This window comes from Neopsephotus bourkii, unplaced genomic scaffold, assembly GCF_033783945.1.
Source record: "Neopsephotus bourkii isolate Nb327-2 ecotype Australia unplaced genomic scaffold, CSIRO-AGI_Nbou_v1 NB_1655, whole genome shotgun sequence".
NCBI classification, from domain to species: Eukaryota; Metazoa; Chordata; class Aves; order Psittaciformes; family Psittacidae; genus Neopsephotus; species Neopsephotus bourkii.
In genome coordinates, this window is record NW_026902129.1 from 4,119,373 (window position 1) to 4,138,741 (window position 19,369).

Genomic DNA, 19,369 nt, shown 5'->3' on the forward strand with positions numbered 1-19,369 from the left:
AGAGTCAGCGGCTGCGCAGGCACAACGTTACACCGCTTGGACCGGAGAGCTCCAAACCCACCACACACAGGCGACAGGGGAGGGCGTCTTTGCACCTCGGCGGCGTCACAGGGGCCTCCCCGCCTCACTCCGCCCTCCCCTTCCTTCCCCCCGTCCCCTCACGGCGGGCGGGTGGCGGTGTGTGGTACCGTACCGGCGGGCAGCAGGCAGTCCAGCGGCGCAAACGCGCGCTCCATGTCCGCCCAGCTCGCGGCGGGGGAGAGCCCTGAGCCAGCGCGGCGGGAACGGGGGAGATGAGGGACACACACAGAGAGAGGCGGGAGGACGGGGATTAGCGGTGATCCCGTCTCTTCTTCCCTGAGGAACTGCTGCTCCCGCAGGGCACCTGCAGCCACGCGCCCGGGGCGGTGCGTCTGACCCGGCGGGAAGAGGGGGTGTGAGGGTGAAAGGCAAGACGAGAGAATCGATCGCCGTCGCGATCCGTTGCTCGGCGATGGATTCAGCGGCGGGCAGGCGGGGCACGGGGAGCGGCTGATTGGCGGCTGGCGCCGGGGCCTGTGCTGAGGGGGAGCGGATGGGTCACAGGCAGTGTGGGCACCGAGGTGCGGGCCTTCACTTCTGCGTCCTGGGGCTGTGGTTCCCGCTGCCCCTCGGGGACGTTTCTGGCACTGGAGCAATGCCGGCTCGCTACGGCGGCGTTTAGGGGGCCATGACGAGCAGGTACAACTGGAGGAGGACGGTGGTGTGCTCGCTTTTTCGCCTTCTAAAAGAGCGGCCGCGTTGAGTTCCCTTTTATTGAACATTTAGAGCGCGATGGGGTTACTTAGGGCGGAGCGGTGGGCACCATCAATAAAAATACCTGGAAGTCACTGTCGGGACTGGAAGTGTTCTGCTTTGAGAGCCGGTGACGAACGGCTCGCTCAATCCCAAAGTGGTTAATCGCTCTCGGTGCATTGAAACTGAAACCAAACCAAGCGTACCCAGCGCGGTTCCCCACGCTGCAGTGCTCGGAGCTCCCCTCGCACCGCCACCACAGGCTGTTCCGCGGCCCGGCCCCACAGCAGAGGGCAGCAGAGGCCGCGGCTCCGGTCCCCCCGCGGTGCGGCGCCGAGCGGGTGCTTCGCAGAGGCAGCCTGGGGTGGGACAAGACGGGAGGGTGAGGTCTCGGTTTAGAGGTGTTTGGAAGACGACACTGTGGTAGAAAAGGCCCTGCGGGTGCTGACTGTCACAGCTGAGCATGAGCAGCTTGTGTCCAGGCTGCCAAGAAGCCACCACCACCCTGGTCTGCATCAGCAGTAGTGTGACCAGCAGGGCCAGGGCAGTGATTATTCTGTGCTGGGCACTAGTGAGGCCACACCTCGAATCCTGTGTTCAGTTCTGGGTCCCTCACTACAACAGAGACATTGAGGTGCTGGAGTGGGGTCAGAGGAGGGCAGTGGAGCTGGTGCAGGGCCTGCAGCACAGGTGTGATGGGGAATGGCTAAGGGACCTGGGGGGGTTAGTCTGGAGAAGAGAAGGCTTGGGGAGAACCTTATCGCTCTCTACAACCGCCTGACAGGAGGATGGAGCCAAAAGAGGGCTGGTCTGTGCTCCCAAGTGATGAGTGACAGGAAAAAAAGGAAACGGCCTCAAGCTGCAGTAGGGGAAGTTTAGACTAGGATATTAGGAGAAATGTCTTCCCCAAAGGGTGCTCAGGCATTGGAGCAGTCTGCCCAGGGAAGTGGTGGAATCACTGTCCCTGGAAGTGTTCAAAAAAGATGTAGGTAAGGCTTTCAGTGATCTGGTTTAGTGCTGGAGGCCCTGTTGAACTCAATCTTCAAGGTCTTTTCCAACCCAGTTGACTCTATAGTTCTGTGATAGTCAATATTTCCAGTCAACTGGGAGGGAAGAGGGACCAACATGTCAGCCTGCTACTCTGTCCACACTCAGGGATTCACAGATCAACAGAATTTAAGTGACTCCCGTGTGGGGTTAGGATGGGCCATGTTTGTCCTGCATGATACCAAAAGTCTATAATGGCTGTAGGCATGTCTTGGGTCTGAATGGTGCAAGCACTAGGCCTTTGCTTTGGCCCTCTTGGATAAGGTGTCCTGCAACATAGAAGAGATTATACTCTAAAAGCAGCTTTGCTCTACAAAGACTGACAAATCCAGAAGCGTTAGAAGCGTTCATGTCTTCACAATGAGAGAAATTAGAGGCAAATATATCAAGGACATGAAGAGGTAACTGTCATTTACACTACAGTAAGTGTTTTATTTCACTTTTGTGCCATTAGAAAGTTTTCCCTTTCTACTGAGAACTTGAATTTCAAACACTGTTAGGGACTTTGATATCATCCCAGCATCATTCTTTAAGCAGGTTAACAAGCATCAGGAAGCAGCAGCTTGCCCTCCCTCTCAAGAAGAGGCCATAAGGGGACTGCCATGCAGCTGGTTTGTGCTCTCCTCCTCTTAGCTGTCTCTTCTTCCATGCTGTCTCTTTTTTTTCTTTCAATTTTGCCAAGCACTTTCCTAGTACTGGGTAAAACTATTAAACCTTCTCCGGGACAGCTTATTTTTCTTCAGTATCTGTAAGTGTCCCTAATTTCCTGGTTTTATTTGTTCTTGGGGCATACCATCTGGTATAAATAGTTGCTGATAAGCAGGAGAGGCTTCTTAGGCATGAGAACAGCCATACCCACTAAGGGGGAAGATCCATCCAAGTCAGGGCCCTATTACTGGATAGTGTTCATTTACAAGCCTTTTTCATCTTCTGCTTTGCTCCTTTTAACATACTGTTTTTTCTGTAAATGCAGTAATTTCCATATCTCTGCTCTCTTCATATCTGACAAGATGCTTTTTCCATCTCTGCCAGGCCTGGAGTTCCAGGCAGTCCTTTACCAGCCACCACTGCAAGAAAGTAATTGCACCTTTCTCTGCTAATCATGGCAATGCATGATTCATCACAACAATAGCATTACAGACAGAAGTCAGTCTTGAGAGAGCAGGCTGGCACTGGTACCCTTTAAATCCTTTCAAGATGCTCAAGGGTTTGCAAGGTGCAGCAAACTGCCAGCCCCCCCCACTAGGCAAAGGGCAAACAAGTCAGGTGTGCTTTCTCTCCCTTATCTCTGGCTTTCACTGTCCTGTCTCTCAGGTACAAACGTCTCATCCACATTATAAAGCCCTTTTTAAGAGTCATCTCCACAGGAATAGCTAATGTTGATGCTGAAATGCACTGATCTCTAAGGCAGGGCCTGAAACTGTTTAATACTGTTTAGCAGAGCCTAACAAAGGTATCTAGTAGAAGAAGTTTCAGAAAGGCAAGATGAGTAACTACCCAGCCTGGCATGCTCTCCTACAGATAGTCCCTTAAGGACAATGAGCAATAAGGAGACTGATGTACTTCTTTGAAGAAGTACTTTCACCTGCTTTTTGCACTTCTGTGATAGGACATCGGTTGAATTTCCCTGTGAAGAGCTACCATCTAATAAAACTAGCAACAGTTTCTTTCCTGTCACCCAGAGGAAATTCCTCGCTAAATATTAGGCCTGTTTTTTCAGGTAGCATATAAGATTCAGAAATATTTCTTTCCTCTAGCTGGACCTCAAACCAAACCAAACTCTTGTTCTTTTCCTCTGAATGTATATGTCTACATCACTTTGCAAGGTCTGCAGAAGAACACACAGAGAGGCTATTCAAGAAAGACATCCCAAGAGCACTGGTCTTGTGCTTTGATTACTGCTGTCTCCTCTGATTAGCTAAAAGGAGGGCAGGTGACCTCAACCCTAAGTAAGAAAATAAACAGGCAAGCAGATGTAGCTCCTGAGTGACAGATGAGGCTGTCTGACAGAGAGGTTCCTGACTGATTTGCAGGAAAGGTTGAGGGAGTGTTCAGACTTTTTAACCTCTTCTGGTAACCAGCCAGCCAGTCATGCCTCTCACCTGATAATATTCACCACTAATTTTGCACAGACTTGATGACTGGTCTGTGTATGCAGAAACTGCCATTTACATATATTATTTTATATATATTTATATATGTAAAAATTATTCTTATCAGATTCCAGATAGCTTCCTCTTCTTTAGGAAAACTATTCAGAGAAGCAGTCATTCATATAGAAGCAGCTTCTATAGAGCATAGTTATGACTTGACTAGCACTGCACTTCAGCATGACTAAAACTGATCAGATGGGAAGAGTTGAAGGGTTATTAGCAGGGCAGCAGCTTTTATTTACTCAGAACATCTTCTGAGACTTGGCAAGGAAAGAAGAGGGAAGTCAGCATGAATTGCAAGGGGATTTGAATGGGATTTATACAACAGGGCTAAAGCCTGCAGGGTCTGCTGTGTTTCCCTAGGGTGATCAATAGTCAGGTATACTGCTGAGGCTAATTTATAGTAGCATTAGTTGCTTTTAGAACTTTTTTCCTTCTTTGAAATCGCCCAATCTAGTTGGGACTGCAAGGTCTAGAGGTATTTAAGGATGTTGTCCAACAAAATGATAGGACCTGTCTCTAGAATTTACAGCATAATGTCCCTTCCCTAGACCAAAGGCAAGTTGGTCTGGTAATGCCAGACATCATCATCTAATGGTTTATTTTTTGTCCGTTCCCTTTTGCCATCCTTCACCCAAAACAGGAATCCTATCTCTGTGCTTGACTGAAAAGTACTTTTGGTACTGTTCAAAAACTATGGCAGATTTCAGTAACTGGCAATGTGTATCTGAAGCCTTCTGACTGGAAAGTAGGTAGACTCAAAATTACCCAAGTACCTTCAGAGGTCCCTCTTGGTGACTTCTGAAACAAGCTGCTTGTAAAGTATGGGTATTTGTTCTTCCTGCTATTCCAATTTTATTGGTAAACTAGAACAGTCTGTACAAGACTGGCAGTCAGGTTTCATGCAGTGTAGATATGTGAAGAATATTTTCTCCTTCTCTCCACAGGGTAACTTTATATTAAAATAAACCAGTGCTAAAAGGAACAGGCTGGGATGGTTCATTCTGGTAGCTATTCCAGTATTTGTGCAGAATAATAAGGTTAGGAATGTTTAGCTAGCTCAGCTATCTGCCTGAATATCCCTAAGTACTTTATAATTGAAAAAAATGCAGGCATCAGTGGATAAATGGGATGCTTTATTATAGGCATTATATCCTTGCAATTCCCCTGTGCCAACAATTCAAGTCCCCATAACCTCCTTAAAACTCAACCACCAATTTGAAAGGTACAATCATTCAGGAGAAGAAAAAAAGACAAACAAAAAACCTGCACACAGTCACCACTATACGCAGGCAGACAGAATCTAACACACAAGCTCTTCGAGTCCAGGTCCCGGAACAGTTAACAGAGCCAACTAGGGAAGACACTGCATTCAGAAGAGCCGAGTTTTAATCCATGCTCTACTATTGACATGGGTAGACAGAATCAAACCACATACATCTGTATCCTCAAGTATGGATCAACTAAGGAACTAACTTACCTTGGAGAGATCTGGTTTGTAGCATTCTACGCCTTTGTTTCCTCATCTGTACAACAGCATCAACAAAGTATACCCATACTTTTAAATCAACCTGAGATCCACAGCCAAATACAAATAAATCTGTATTACTAATGAATAGACAGATGGCATTTGTTTATCAAGCTATTCTATACAAACTGAGAAGATTTATTATGCTAATGAACAATATTCTGTCATGAAGATGAATGCAGGATAAACTTTGGAAAGAGGATTGTGTATTGAAGTGATAACTTCTAGAAATAAAGAATTTTCACTTAATCAGCTGCTCTCAACTCACTATGGACAAACTTAAACAGAGATTGTGCAGTCTAATAGCTATCACTGTATTCTTGACTTTGTGGACTGAGGAGACTATGCAGATGGCCAAGATGCTAGGCAAGCTGTTTAACCAACCTGGTTAGGAGTTTCTGAGAGGCCTTCACTGTGGTGTCCTGGCAGCACAAGAAGAGTTAAGAAGTAGGAAGAATCCAGTGAGATGCTGCGTTCTGTTCTGCCTGGAAGGATTGTCTTATTTTTGTCTGGAACTCTCATTGTCTTTGCGGTGTGGAACAGCCAATATGGAGAATCACTCCACATTTTCCTCTCAGGACTATGTCTTCAGCACAGTCTAATATAAGCGCATTCCACAGCAACAAAAAAAAACCCGTGGATTTTTAGTTTTTGATGTCTCTATCCTGAGCCTTGCTAACTGCGCTATTCCTCAAGCATAGCCCTCTCAGTAGGTGGCATGAGGAGGCAGCATCTGGGAAGTGAATATCGTGCATTTGAACTGCGTGTGAGAGCAGATGGGATGGCATGGGCTGCTGAGGTGTGAGGAATGCTTTCCTGCATTTCTCGCCACATCCATATGCCACTGTGTTCTGAGTGAAAGTAAGTTGCAATAGCTTTACATGGTGGTCTATCAGGTTCTCACCCCTGTCCCAGGGGAATGAAGTGGTCTTGTAAAACTGCAGAGGGCAACCTTTACCTGCAGTCATTTGAGCCAGCAGGGCAGTCAACATGAACCTAAGGTAGTGGAGATCAGAAGGTGAATAGTGTCTCAGGGTAAGAACAGGTCTAGGTCCTGCCCACAAATCACTGGTGTCTTGGCTGAGATAAGTTTGGCCAAGGCCCATATAGTATTCGCTGTGGTGATGACCCCAAGGGTGATGAATAGTGGGGCTATTAATAGCTGACAATTACAGCTGTAATGACCTCTGCAAGCCACTGCTCTAACTGATCAAAGACAGAAATGTTGAGGCCTGCAAGGACCTAAATCTGTCAGGGATAGTGTCACTGTGATGGGAGCCACTTTGAGGAATCTCTGGGATGGAAACGATGGAGGCACTGAGGCACCTACCTGCTTCAGTGTCTTTGTTAGGTTCCATTGAAGTGGCAGCAGCACTGCCTGATGAGCCCTCTAAAAGGCAGCAATAGAGAAAAGATAATGGCTGCTACTTCTGTCCCATTAGTATGAACAAAGCTGCCTGAGCCTGCCCTCAACTCAAATGCTAAATCTGTTACTGCTTGCTACTTCTGTCTTTGAGTCCCAGGTGAAAATAAAGTCCTGCTTGGACAGAGGGCAGCCCTCATGTATCTATCTACTGGAATTGCTACTTGAGGAAAACAAGCTTCTCTCTCATGCATGACCTTTTCCAACTAGTGCATGCAAAGACACTCAGCTAGCTGGAGATGCCTGCCAGTAATGCTTCTTTAACTGAAAGAAAAATTCCGGAGAGACCCTATGGAATAACAAAACACCTACAGTGAAGAGCATCATGCAGGGCAAAGTACATCATCTCTTCATGTGCATTAGATGCTACTACTTGTGGGCATACATACAAATATGCTCATAGATAAATCTATTGCATCTTCTTTTACTTTAGTTGCTTAAGTTAGCTGCAGGCTGACATATGATAGAGTTCACGTTTAAATCTTCAGAGTAAAACACTTTGAAAGCAAACCTATTAAGGTTAATAGAATGAACTTACAATGCCCATGCTTAAGAAGGAGGAGGGAGTGAGACACTCAGTAAATTGTTCACCAAATAGCCTGTCACCTCTCGGTCTGCAGCTGCAGGCCTGCCAATGGATCATTCTATTATCCTTAATGAGCTTAATTTTAAAGTGGTATGCACATCAAATGTAAAATATCGATGTCAGTTTTGTTATCTGTGATCCTGCATCTACCTTAAATATGCTAATAAAGACTATATGCAGTCTAAAAAAGTGCAAAGGTAGTATACATACAGTGTTCGCTTTTAAATGTCTGAAATTAAAACCAAAAAGTGTTTCTGTTCATTAAGCTCTCTATGCACACGACCCAGTACACGATGTACAAAGGTACACAGAAGTTTCTAGAAAATGCATTTACAATTGAACAAACCTACCAAGTTTGGTTTGGTTTTGTTTGGAGGGATGAAGGGGAGTGTCTACTCCATGAGAAAGCAGGTAGCCAGTTACTTAAGGCTTAAGGTCAGATTTTTGAAGTGCCTAAAATGCAGATTAGCACCTATGAGGTTTTTGCTGTAGTTGGTTGCATTCATCCTTTGGTACTTTGTCACCTTAGAAAATCTGTCTCCTGTGTTTTCAGACAGACTGCCACATCCGGCTGGGCTGCTCATGCATTTGATGAAATACGCGGCAAACCTCTACCTCTGTAGAACCTCTGCTTTTCCTTGCCTGCCCTTTAAGAAACGTGTTGACTATGCCACAATACCTATCACAATTGCCTGACACCATTTCAGATGTTTTAATTCCCTCAGCCATGGCTGAAGTTACTCCCTCCCCAACAGTGCCAAGTCATGCCCAGGCTCCCACTGCAGGAATATTCTATCAGGGAGAAACCTACCAGGGACATTACTAATGGGTTTCTCACCATGATATCCAAATACCAATGAGGAAGATGTTTCAAATTGAGATTCAATATGTATCAGGCAAGTCATGGGGGTATAATCACTGAAGATCACTAAAGCACCTTTATTATTCACATTCCAAGGTTTTGCCTATGAACTGTAAAGGACAGACAGAAGGTTGACAGCACAGCTGGAAAAAAGTAAGAGGTGGGTGAAGCTACTAGCACAGAGCTTTCTCTGTATAGCAAAAGTGGCAGTGGAACAGAAGCAGGAAGGGAAAACCAAGATTAATAGCAAGCTTTGGCAGCCTTGCAATAGCAGAAGTACCAAACGATAGTGTAATTCCCATGAACTTAGTTGTAGGTTGACATTAGCACATGTTCATTTGTAAACCAAAGCACTCCTTGTGGAAGCATGACATGTACTTTTGCCTGGCTTGTTAATTTCACCTGTGAAATCTGTTCTGTAGACTGGGATAAATTCACAAACGTAACCAAGGTCTTAAATCAGTATATTTTAGAACACCAATTTGTACTGGCTTAATTAGCACTGGGACATGCTACCTGACAGTTTTTATTTCAACTAGTGCAATTTGGTATTTAGGCAATTCCTCTAGCCCAATGCTCCAAAGTATTTAAGCTTTAAAAGGCTTAAAATTAATACTTTACCTGAACATCACTACTGATCAGGATCTCTATAATTTGTGTGTTTCCTTTATTATTTTTTTCTCTTGTTTTAATATTTGTTTCCTCATTCCTTTCTTTTCCTCCTTGTTGCTCCCCTAAGGTTTTACTCCCTTCTGTTGAGTTCTGACCTTGGCTTCCCATGGGTCTTTCTACCTGAAATAATGGAGGAAAATGACTTCAGCAAAGCTGATTAATATTATTTCCTGCCTTGGCAAGAAGAGGAGAGGGAAATACTCTTGCAAATATCACCTACTTAAGATGCTAAGCCAAATAAATCTGTGTTACACTTGAGGCTATACACTGCAAGTGCTGTATCCCAAGAAAAGCTTAACTTCTTTGCAGGGAGGACAAAATTGCTGACTCTTGCTGAAACTCTTTCCTAAAGATCTTTAATCCGGGATATGACTCCTGGCCCAGCTCAGTATCATTTTTATGCAGGCCACAATTACAAAAGGGTGCACCCTTTCTGTCCCCTTGCACCCCATTTCCCTCATGTAGTTATACTCAGGCTTTCATTCCATGTCTGTTATTTTAGGGTATATCTATCACTGGAGCAATGACCTTAAAGCTGCATTAAAGAGTAAGTTGAGGGGCTGTTAAAGCATTCTCAAATCATTGCTAGCTGTGAATAATGTTTTTGTTTTTTGCCAGCTACATCATTAGAGAAACTGATTTCATCATGTAGTAGATTTGTATGCCCTAAGTAGAGGAATTGGTTACACAAGAATATGCATAAGGCTTGTAGGCCAATTTTAATTAGAGGTAAACTTTACTTTAGCAGTGATGCTCTGAGATTTAAGACCAAAACAAAACTAAAACCCCCTCAGTTCTATAGAATTAGAGAGTAAAGATACAGTATTGGGTTATTTACTTCATTCTCACTATGGAATATGTTTTACCATTCCTACTGTAATGTAAAATATTTACTCTGACCATTAAGGCAATGAAAGCATGGCAGATGTGAGGAAGAAGTAAATATCATGAGTATAGTAAATAACATACACACAACCAAAAGGCAGACAACAAACCATAATAAGTCATTACATTCTTTAGTGCCTATGGTAATTTAAAAGCATCCTGTGTACTGGAATACAAGCTTGCCATCAGAGCATAATATGTTGACTCAATAGCAAATCAAATCAAGAGAGAAAACGCTTCAGAAAGTCTCTGTCGTTACTCAGAAACCATATTTGTAGAGTATGTGAACAAGAAACAAGCCCAGTGCTATTTCTTCGTAGGTTAAAATGACGTTTTAGTCTGGTTTGCAAAGGAAAAGATGCTTTTCAAGATTCTGTGAAGTATAAATCAGGAGGATCTGTACACATGAAATCATGTGGAAAGGTGAGAAAATAAAGAGAATTTGGGCCCCTGGTAATCGCTGAATTTGCAGCTCAGTTTCCACCACTGTTGACAGAGAAATGGGTAAGTTTCTTCAAGTTTCATGATAAAAGCTGTGATGAGGGAAGGAAAATTCAGAGGGATATGTTGTAAGCCACTGGGGAATCCACCTGGGAGAGCTCTCTTTCTGAATTTCACAGTATAGGAGGCAAGATTTGTTAAGAATTTACAATGTCTCATCACACATTGCCTATACGTGAGGATTTTAGCACCCCCTTCAAGTAAGGGAGAATCGAGTTTGGGTTTGAAAGGCAGAGGCCTAGTAAATTAAAGCTTTGATGAGGAATATCAAGGAATAGGGAAAGACAAGTTTACCCTTGATATGGGTAATATCTGGCTTTTGCTAATTGGACAGCAAGGCACTAAGCTTTGTGGTGCAGCTTGTTAGAACCAGAGCATGTTTTAACTAGATAGAAGGAATTAGAAAACTGCTTCAGCACTTAGTCAAGTTATGTTGCAAGACTGGTCTCTTTACAGTATTTGCTATGTACCATCAAACAAAATAACTCACAGGTTTGGTACCATGAGTGCAAATGCAGCTACATTAATTCAGCACCAAATTTACTGTTGGGCTATTTTGTGAGCATCAGCATCTTGTTATGGGCAAAAGAAAACACACTATCCATTGAGCTAAGAATTCATTGTTACTCTTTTAGCTGTCCAGTGGTCCCTAATTATCTCATTAACAGAGAAAAACTTCATTGATGGTGCAGGTACATTTTTTAGACAAAACAGCCAATACCAATCCTGTTCTCTGGTGTTGTGTTCACTGTTCAGGTGCAGCATTAAGGTCCTAAGGTTGACCATTTCAGTCTCCTTCTTCTCATGCTGGTGGTGGTAGAGTTACAACACACCACTGTCATTCTGAAGTCCTTGCTGGGAGGACCTTAATGGTAGGGTTTTCCTCCTTCTTCAGTCTTGGGTCTACTTGGGACCTATTGTTAATTTTTTCATCCCAATCTCATTCCTCTTCATCACATCCCAGCCAAACTTTGAAAGCTGCACAACAGAGTCCCTTAATCAAATCACTGCTGTTGAGTACACAAGGACAGTGGGGTCTGTCTGTGCTTTTCTGACCATGAGACTCACTGAGCTAAAGTCTATCCATCTTAGGCACCAGTCAGGTGGCTGCTGGAAGGTGTTAACCAAGCTGCAAGCTCAGGCCAAGACAAACCCCGTCAATCCTGAGACTCTATATTGTCAGGTTGACATAAAGCTGTAGCCTCTTATTAGTGGTGGCAAAATATCATGTTCCCTGTCCTGAAAGGGCTCATATCATTTTTACTGGGCTACAATTTATGCCATATATAATTAATTAATGTATAAATCAGCCAGTATGAAGATAAGACGGCTGTTAAAGAATGGCTGTTTGGAGCTGTTCCCCAAGGTGATATCACAATGGCTGTCATTCACATTATCTCTGCAATGCAGCGGGTAGGATGCTCAGGAAGTCTGCCGCTTGTTACAACTGACTTTGATTTTAAAAACAAAGAAAGTACCTCATAATTTGCCTCTTTTTTTTCTTTTTTTTTGCCATTTCTTTTCTATTGCAAACACAGCTCCCTTCAGTGACCTCATCTGCAACTCTATAGAGGGATGAACATAACAAATCTAACAAACTAGCAAAAAATGAACAATAGTAACGAGAACTTCAATAAACTGTCAGTTTAATGAAGTAGAAGATCTGGTTTCATTAGTTTCAGGGTTCACAAGACTGTTTAATGTGTAGCGCCTCAGGCTGGATAACATTTGCTCAGAGCCTTTCCTATAGTGGTTACACAAATTAAGATCCTCAAAAGAGCTCTGATGATGGAAGGCAGCTCATAGAGGGCTGCAGTGTGCAAAATACAGTAAGTGAAGAGCTTCGTCATAATACGGCACTGACAACTGTTGTACTGAATTACTATATAATAAATCTGATGCTATTTTGCCCACCTCTTTCAGTAGTTAAAAAGAAACCAAACCTCCAAATGAGTCCACCTCAACTGACAAAAAAGGGTGCGATAGCTGTCAATCCAGTGGGACTGCAGCCTTTCCCAAAGAACTTAGATCTCAGTCTTCTCACTCCTGATCTTCCAACCGAGAGCACAGTATTGCTTTTCTTTTTGGGTGTCTGATGATGAGAAGAAAAATCAGGATGTATGTAGGGCAAGTATTAACAGTACCATGCAGCAGGAACTCCACCAGCGCTGCAGGAGCAGAAAACATTTCATTGCCTATCCAGCAGGAGCTCCAAGACACCTTCTAAGCACCAATCCCATTATCTAAAGTGAACAGGTAAGTTAGAGAGAAACACAACTAACTAGAAAAGAAGTGGGTTGAAGCATTTCATATTCTCACACAAACTTTTATGCTTTAACTACTACTTTAGAAATCAAATAAGCAGGACATAATTGGTGGATAGACCTCCCACTTAGTCAAGGACTGGGGGTGTTTGATTCACGCGGAGAAAAGGCTGGAAAGTACTGTGTAATCCTCCTGAGTATAGAAGAAATGCATACAGGAGACAGAATACTGGGGGGGGTGGTTGTGTTTTAAAGATACATGTATTAGAAGTTTGATCTCACAGCTTTCGTTTTCTCAAATGACAGTATTAGAACATCTTTTCCCCCTCCGCCCTCCTTCCCATCCATTCACTTTAGATTTTTCCACAGTCAGAAGCTATACAACTGTCCAAATCTGTACAACACCATGTGTTGCTCTTTCCTTTGCTTTGGCTTATAGCCAACACTCTGATTATTTTGGATAGAGCCATTCATACCACCGTTGCTCCTGAGAATAAATGATAATCACTGCTCATTTGTCTCCCACTACTGAAGCTGTGTAAATTGGACCATGGCACCATTCAAGTGAAGACAAATTTTGGCAGCTCCTCCTTATTATTCATTTCCACAGTGACTTCTCATCAGCAAGTGGTGTCCACATAGTGATGAAAAGTGGGCTTAAATTTGGAATTTTATTAGTGTTTACTTACAAATGCTAATGCCATTGCCAAAGACTATTGGGAAGGTATTAATCCTCCTCCTAATATCTTTTAAAACCTGTTTAGTCTATAGTGAGCAGATCATGAACCAGATTCTAAGCTCAGTCATTATTTAAAACAAGCTCAGTTTAGTCAACTTTCAATTTCCAGCAGTAACCAAACTGAATTCAAACCCTTCATGAAGCCTGTACTCGAAGTTTGATTCAGAAGATGGCCTGGCTGGTGCAGTAACACTGAAACCTCCTACTTGGGTGCTCAGCTGGAGACCCAGCTTCTTGTCTGTGTTCCAATGAGTTAATGAATTGTTAACAGCTTTAGATAAAATACTAACAGCTTAAGGAAAGCAACAAATATATGTGTTAAAGGATTTTCAACACCCTATTTAGTATCAGTAACTTCCCTCAGTCCTCTGCTTTGCCTCTGTTAATCATTTGTGTCCAGCTTTATTGCACCACCTTTTCTCTCAGCAACCACCATAGCTCCCTTCTCCTCACCAAGGAGAAAGACAAATAGTTTCAAAAAGAGCTCTGTGTATGAATTTCCAAAATCCAATGACTTTTTTTTTTTCCTTTGTTCATAAGGAATTTGGTTACTTATCCAGTGTTTTCAAAGCCAGGCTTCCTGGGTTTCCAAACCTAAGGAGCTGCTGGTGCAGGAAGAGATGGTGCAAGCAACATTTCTGAGAGTGATTACTTCTGAGAAAATTAAGGCTAGTTCTTCAAGAAGGAAGTCAAAAAAGTAAATGAACAGAGAAAAAAATCTGTACCTTTGGCAGGAAAAAAGAGAAAAATGAGAAAGGAGTAGATCTAGTCCTTCCTTTCACACTTAAAATAATTGGCAGGCCCTCAAATCAGCATCGAGAATCACAGTTCTCTGTTACCACGAGAATAGCAGGAGCAAGAAAGCATACAGCAATTTGAATTTCGTTAAAACTGGTAAACCTTCTCATCCATATCCATGCAAACAGTTCCACCGAGTCCCAAGCCAACTACCTCTCTTCAAAATGCATCTCCCTTGTCGCAGAAGAACAGCAAACGCTGAAAGCTTTGCTAAGCACCAGTTGAACTTTAGTCAGTAATGATCTCTCACACTGAGTGTTCTACATGCAAAACATACCAATACCTTGAAAAGGACTGATAACTTGCCTACATGTTAGTATATTTGCCATTAAAAGAAAGCCACATCCGGAAGATACAGAGTTACTTTGCTACTTGACATTAGAGATAAAGAAACAAAAGCAACAAACCAAAGTATTAGATAAAAAAATAGGCAAAAATTAGATTAACTGCATGCAGAATAAAGTTATTAGATCTGAAGTCCCTAGCCATAAGGAATAATAATATTGCATTTTTCAAAAGTGACAGTAGAAGTGCCTAACAGCCATAATCCCTCTTCTATATCTTATCAAAGAGCTGGTGCTTACAACAATATATATTCTCTACTGTATTCTGTACTTCTCATCCCTGACTCAGAATGAGGAGAGAGCCCTTATACTCCTGAACCACCGTCATCACCTAAATCTGAAGTACGCTTCAAGGCAGAGTGTTAATTCTTCTGCAGAGCACAGAGATAGATGCAAATAACAAATTATGGATTGCTAAATAAGCAATGCCTAAATGGCCTCTAAAATGAAAACTCTCCCATACTTTAAGAAATAATCTATTTTTACTACTTCTACTGCTACAGTTAACTAGAAATCAAATTAATGCAATGCTCCTACTTCAGAAAAAGGAAATGCACTCTGATGGATTTAGCTGGGTACTAACAATCGCAACACCAGAGCTCTTTCATGTAAAGTTCCCACCTAAAGCCACACAACAGCTCTGGCCAGAGCTTCTTGCCTCTACAAAAAATCAAAACCAAACCACAAACAAGCATTATCTCCCCCTTCCCAACAAACAAACAAATGAAACCACAAAAGGACATTCCGAGAGGCCTTGGAAACTTAATTAACACTTGAAGAATCAAAGTGGAAGGTGTTGCAGTCTGTAAGGATTTGCTACATTCTGATTAGTCTGTGGAGAAATAAGACCTCTAATTATATGAGCCATGACGTACAGTGCTGCCTATACGTGATCATAATTACCTTCAACCTACTTGGGATTTTAAATCCAAGATGCTGGCCTAGCAGACCTTTGTTATAAGGTGCTAGCAGAAGATTTATGCTTTAATATACTTGCAGGCATTTTTCTTCTAAACTGTTCTCAATGAAATTTTTGCAATATATTTTCTGAGAGAAGTGACTTTATTCCAAGGTGGGAGCAGGCACAGCACAGAGCCATCTAACATCACAAGCTGCAACCTTCAGTCCAGCCAGCAACCTGAAACAACACGCCCTGAAGTTACACAGGGTTTGTATAGCAAAGGCTGTGAAGTTGCCTTGTGAGAGCTCTCCACAGCCTTTTTTATCCAAATAAAGGTGGCTGCGTAGAAAAGCATATGCTAGAAAAGTCAGGTTTGCCTATTTTTGCAACATCTTGCATCAGTAAAGAAATACCTGATCATAAACCCGGAGCATGTTATGAGTGAGACACCTTTATCTTGGGCGAGTAGCAGCTATACTTGTTAGTGTTCCTGCCTTTGAAATTTGTTCTTCAGAGTAGAGGAAAAGTTCATTAAATCTTTGCCAAGCTACAAAAGCTTGCCAATTAAAGCCCACATGGAAATATTATGAGGAGGGGAACAGTTATCATAATGACAGATGGACTGTACGTAACAGATAGCAATTCAGTTCTTCAAGGATAATTACAAAAGTTGTTGGAAAATAATCAGGCCCTTATTCAGCCAGCCAGGAAGATAGAAGGCAGCGGTACAAATACTAGAGTTCATTATGAAGTGCAGCCAAAAACGAAAGCTGAGGCTGAACTGGACATACTGGAAAAAGTTGTATAAGATGCATCATTGCTTCCTGATGGAACCACTCAAAAGTGGGCACGCAACTGTTTGGAAAAGGATAGTCTGAGTGCAATTTTAATGGCTGGCTATTGATGTAACTGTATTAAGGGATATTACAGTGGTTTGTCCCAGGCCAGTCACTGTTTGCAGGGGTGCCAAGAATGATGAAATGGAGAACATAGTTATTACATTTTCTGGTGAGCTCAAGGTGGATGTAGCTGCAAGCACACTAGAGATTGGGACAGAATGAGGAAAAAAAAACCCTAAGGCACTTATATGACAGGAAGTACAAGGTAGAGTACTTCTGTACAGTACCTTCAACTGTGTCTGTATCAGTTGAACAGTTTCACCCGTAAGACAGGAAGTTATATGCTTAACCATGGAAAAAAATATCAGGATATTAGAGTAGACTTTAAAGAGGTGGATTAATAATGGTCTCCCATTACAAATAAGGTAGGCATCACCCTGGGACATGCAAATGGGAGCGCTGCCTGTTCAGCATATGGACATATTTTCACATCATTCAGAAACTGAGATAGATGGTCTTGATTAGACTTTTCTGGGCAGTTTTGAGTACGTTTGTGAATAAATATGGAAAACAGCTGGCTGTAACAACAGCCTAGGACATATATCTGAGTAAGTGAGGAGTGCAAAGGCTAGAGCAAAGAATGCTTAGAGTTAGCACGATAACTATTCAAATATGTAGCAGACTGTTGCAAACAGGAGAAGCATGTCCTGCTACTCCTTCTCCACAGTGAATAGGACACAAAAGAATGGATTTAAACTGCAGCAAGTAAGATTTGTAGTAGCTATTAGGAAAACAAATAATGATGGCTGAACAGTGCAATACACTGCCAGGCAAGACTGGGGATCCTTCATCAATGGGAGTTTTTAAGAACAAGTTGTCTTGATAAAAACTAGTTAATGAATAACTAATACAGCCTTGGGAGGTGACAGATTTTGCTTTCCTTGATTTTATCCTTTTTCTATGTATATGCATATCGTGTACCCTATGCATTGTATCCTACTTATGTGCACACACATAACATGCATCCTATGCATATGACTGTTTCAAAAGCAAACTAATTTGGTGAAATTTCAGCAAATTAATTTAATCACATCAAGATCCTCTTCTGCTCTTTTGACTCTTCCTCTCCTGCTTACTCACTTCCCATATCTCTTGGAACTAATAGTATTTCCGGCTTCGTCTTTTTCATTCCCGATTTCCCTTTTCCTTCCTTACAAACCAGCAATTTTCCCTCTGAAAATGTCAGCTGCCAGGACCATGCACAGAAATTAAGAGACTAATAATTCCTGACCTGGAAGAATGAAGGGTAGGAACACAGGATGCGTTTTGCCCTGTTTGTTCTATCCTTCAAGTCACATTTTTTAATGTTCAGTAATGTTTCTAAAAAGTCATTTCCAGCTGTGAATTCCTCTGCTTTCCTGTCCTTTAGGACTCAGAATAATTCAAGTTCCTGTCACTTTATGACAGTCTGATCAGAAGCTGCTGCCCCTCTGCTACCCCCATCTTGCAGCTCTCCTGCCAAACTAAACCCTTTTGGTTGCTCCACTTCTTTGCTCCTCTGTGGTAACTTTGATCACCTTGGGCTCTTACTACAGTGGGGAGAAACAGAGAGGCATTTCCAGAGGACAAGTCAGCCTAGCTGTGGCTCAGATCTGCCCTCTGGAAATCCTTCCTTGACTACAGAGCAAGCCTAGGGCTTAGACTGTGAACTTGCATCTGGGAAGTACTGTACCCTGAAGGAAAATACATTGAACTACCCTCAGAAACCTTCTTTTCAAAACAGAAAGTTCTCCCCTGAGGCAGAGACATCCTCATGCTGTCATGTAGTTGGCATGTGCTGGGTGCTACAGGGAGAAAGGGGACATTTAGATTTTAGAGAGTCTACCCTTATGGACAGCTCCTACAGGTAACTTAGATACTGAAAGAAGTACAGCCCCTAATCACAGAATGATTGGGTTGGAAAGGACCTTAAGCTCATCCAGTTCCAACCCCTGCCATGGGCAGGGATGCCTCACCCTAGACCTAATGAAGGCCTTATAATCAGAATTTTGTCCTCACAGGTGACAAGGCCCTGATGTGGGAACTGAAGAGCTTCTGACAGATGGTGTTGCCTGAAGGACAGCAGAAACTAAATAGGGCTACCAAGCTGTGGAGCTTGGAGCCCTGGAAAAAGCCCACAGTGATGCAAAATGTTAAGTACCTTCTCAGTAGAGAGCAAGCACTTAATAAAATGGGAACATCTGATAGCCCAATAAACAGATAAATAAGACAAGCAGTTATAGACTACATGGGTTTCTGGTGACATGATTAATCATGAGAGCACAGCTTATCTGAATAAGGACATGACTAGCATCTTCATTTTATTTCTTTGTAATTTATAATGCCTGCATTATAAAACACAACTCTCAACAACACATCCTAAAAGGATTTTTTCTTTTCAATTTTTAGGGCAGAGCTGTATCAAACAAAAAAATGTAACTGCCAATTATTTTTTCCCTGCGAGAAGATGCTTTAATCAGTCAGATTCTGTCTCCTTGATGGCTCACTTGAATAGTTTACCTCTTTGGAAGAAAAAACATACATAAAGTAGAGCCCCTCATTGTGATGCTGTGTTTCTGAATGACACTTTCAGAGCCAAACAAGAAATAATTCTCGGGGCTTTTCTTACCCTTTATTAAAAGAAGAACTGAAAGCACATTCAGCAGGAGATTTCCATTTCTCATTAAGCAGCTCAAGCTACACTTGCAGGAGAACTTTCTGAAGATTTCCCATCTGCTGTTGCACTACCATTTGTGATGACTCCGAAAATAAGCACGGTGGTGGGTTTTAACAACTGCATCACCTCCCCTCTACTGTTCAGTGACTGTGGCAATATACCGATAACAAATCACAGCAGCCAGAATTATCCGGTTGCGTTGAAAGTGGTTGCAGTGTCTACATCAACGTACGAATATAAACACTAGTTACAGTTGAGGCAGGAATTACTCAGTTTAACAGGAGCTTTGAAGTTTTATTTTTAAAATTCCCTTTAAAATCACCTATAAAAATGAAAA

At 42.5% G+C, this 19,369-nt stretch overlaps 1 protein-coding gene and 1 long non-coding RNA gene across 10 annotated transcripts in view; both read right to left on the bottom strand.

The window, feature by feature from the left end:
• The window catches only part of TPK1 (thiamin pyrophosphokinase 1), a 286,829-nt gene extending 285,780 nt beyond the window's left edge, over nt 1-1,049 (bottom strand). For 6 of the 9 annotated variants that reach the window (XR_009728727.1, XR_009728726.1, XM_061375015.1 and 3 more), the window contains exon 1: nt 194-308. Coding sequence is in view for 5 of the 9 variants with exons in the window: in XM_061375015.1 (XP_061230999.1) it covers nt 194-236 (43 nt within the window). In the remaining 4 variants the exon portion in view is untranslated. Of the gene's footprint in view, nt 1-193; nt 309-859 lie in introns of those variants that run through there. The other 3 variants (XM_061375019.1, XM_061375018.1, XM_061375014.1) reach the window with 3 other exon arrangements.
• Nucleotides 1,050-5,533: 4,484 nt separating this feature from the next.
• Nucleotides 5,534-19,369, bottom strand: part of LOC133223811 (uncharacterized) — a 104,218-nt gene continuing 90,382 nt past the window's right edge. The window contains exons 6-7 of the long non-coding RNA XR_009728685.1: nt 8,995-9,165; nt 5,534-6,892 (exon numbers count right to left, since the gene is read on the bottom strand). This is a non-coding gene — a long non-coding RNA (uncharacterized LOC133223811). The remainder of the gene's footprint in view (nt 6,893-8,994; nt 9,166-19,369) is intronic.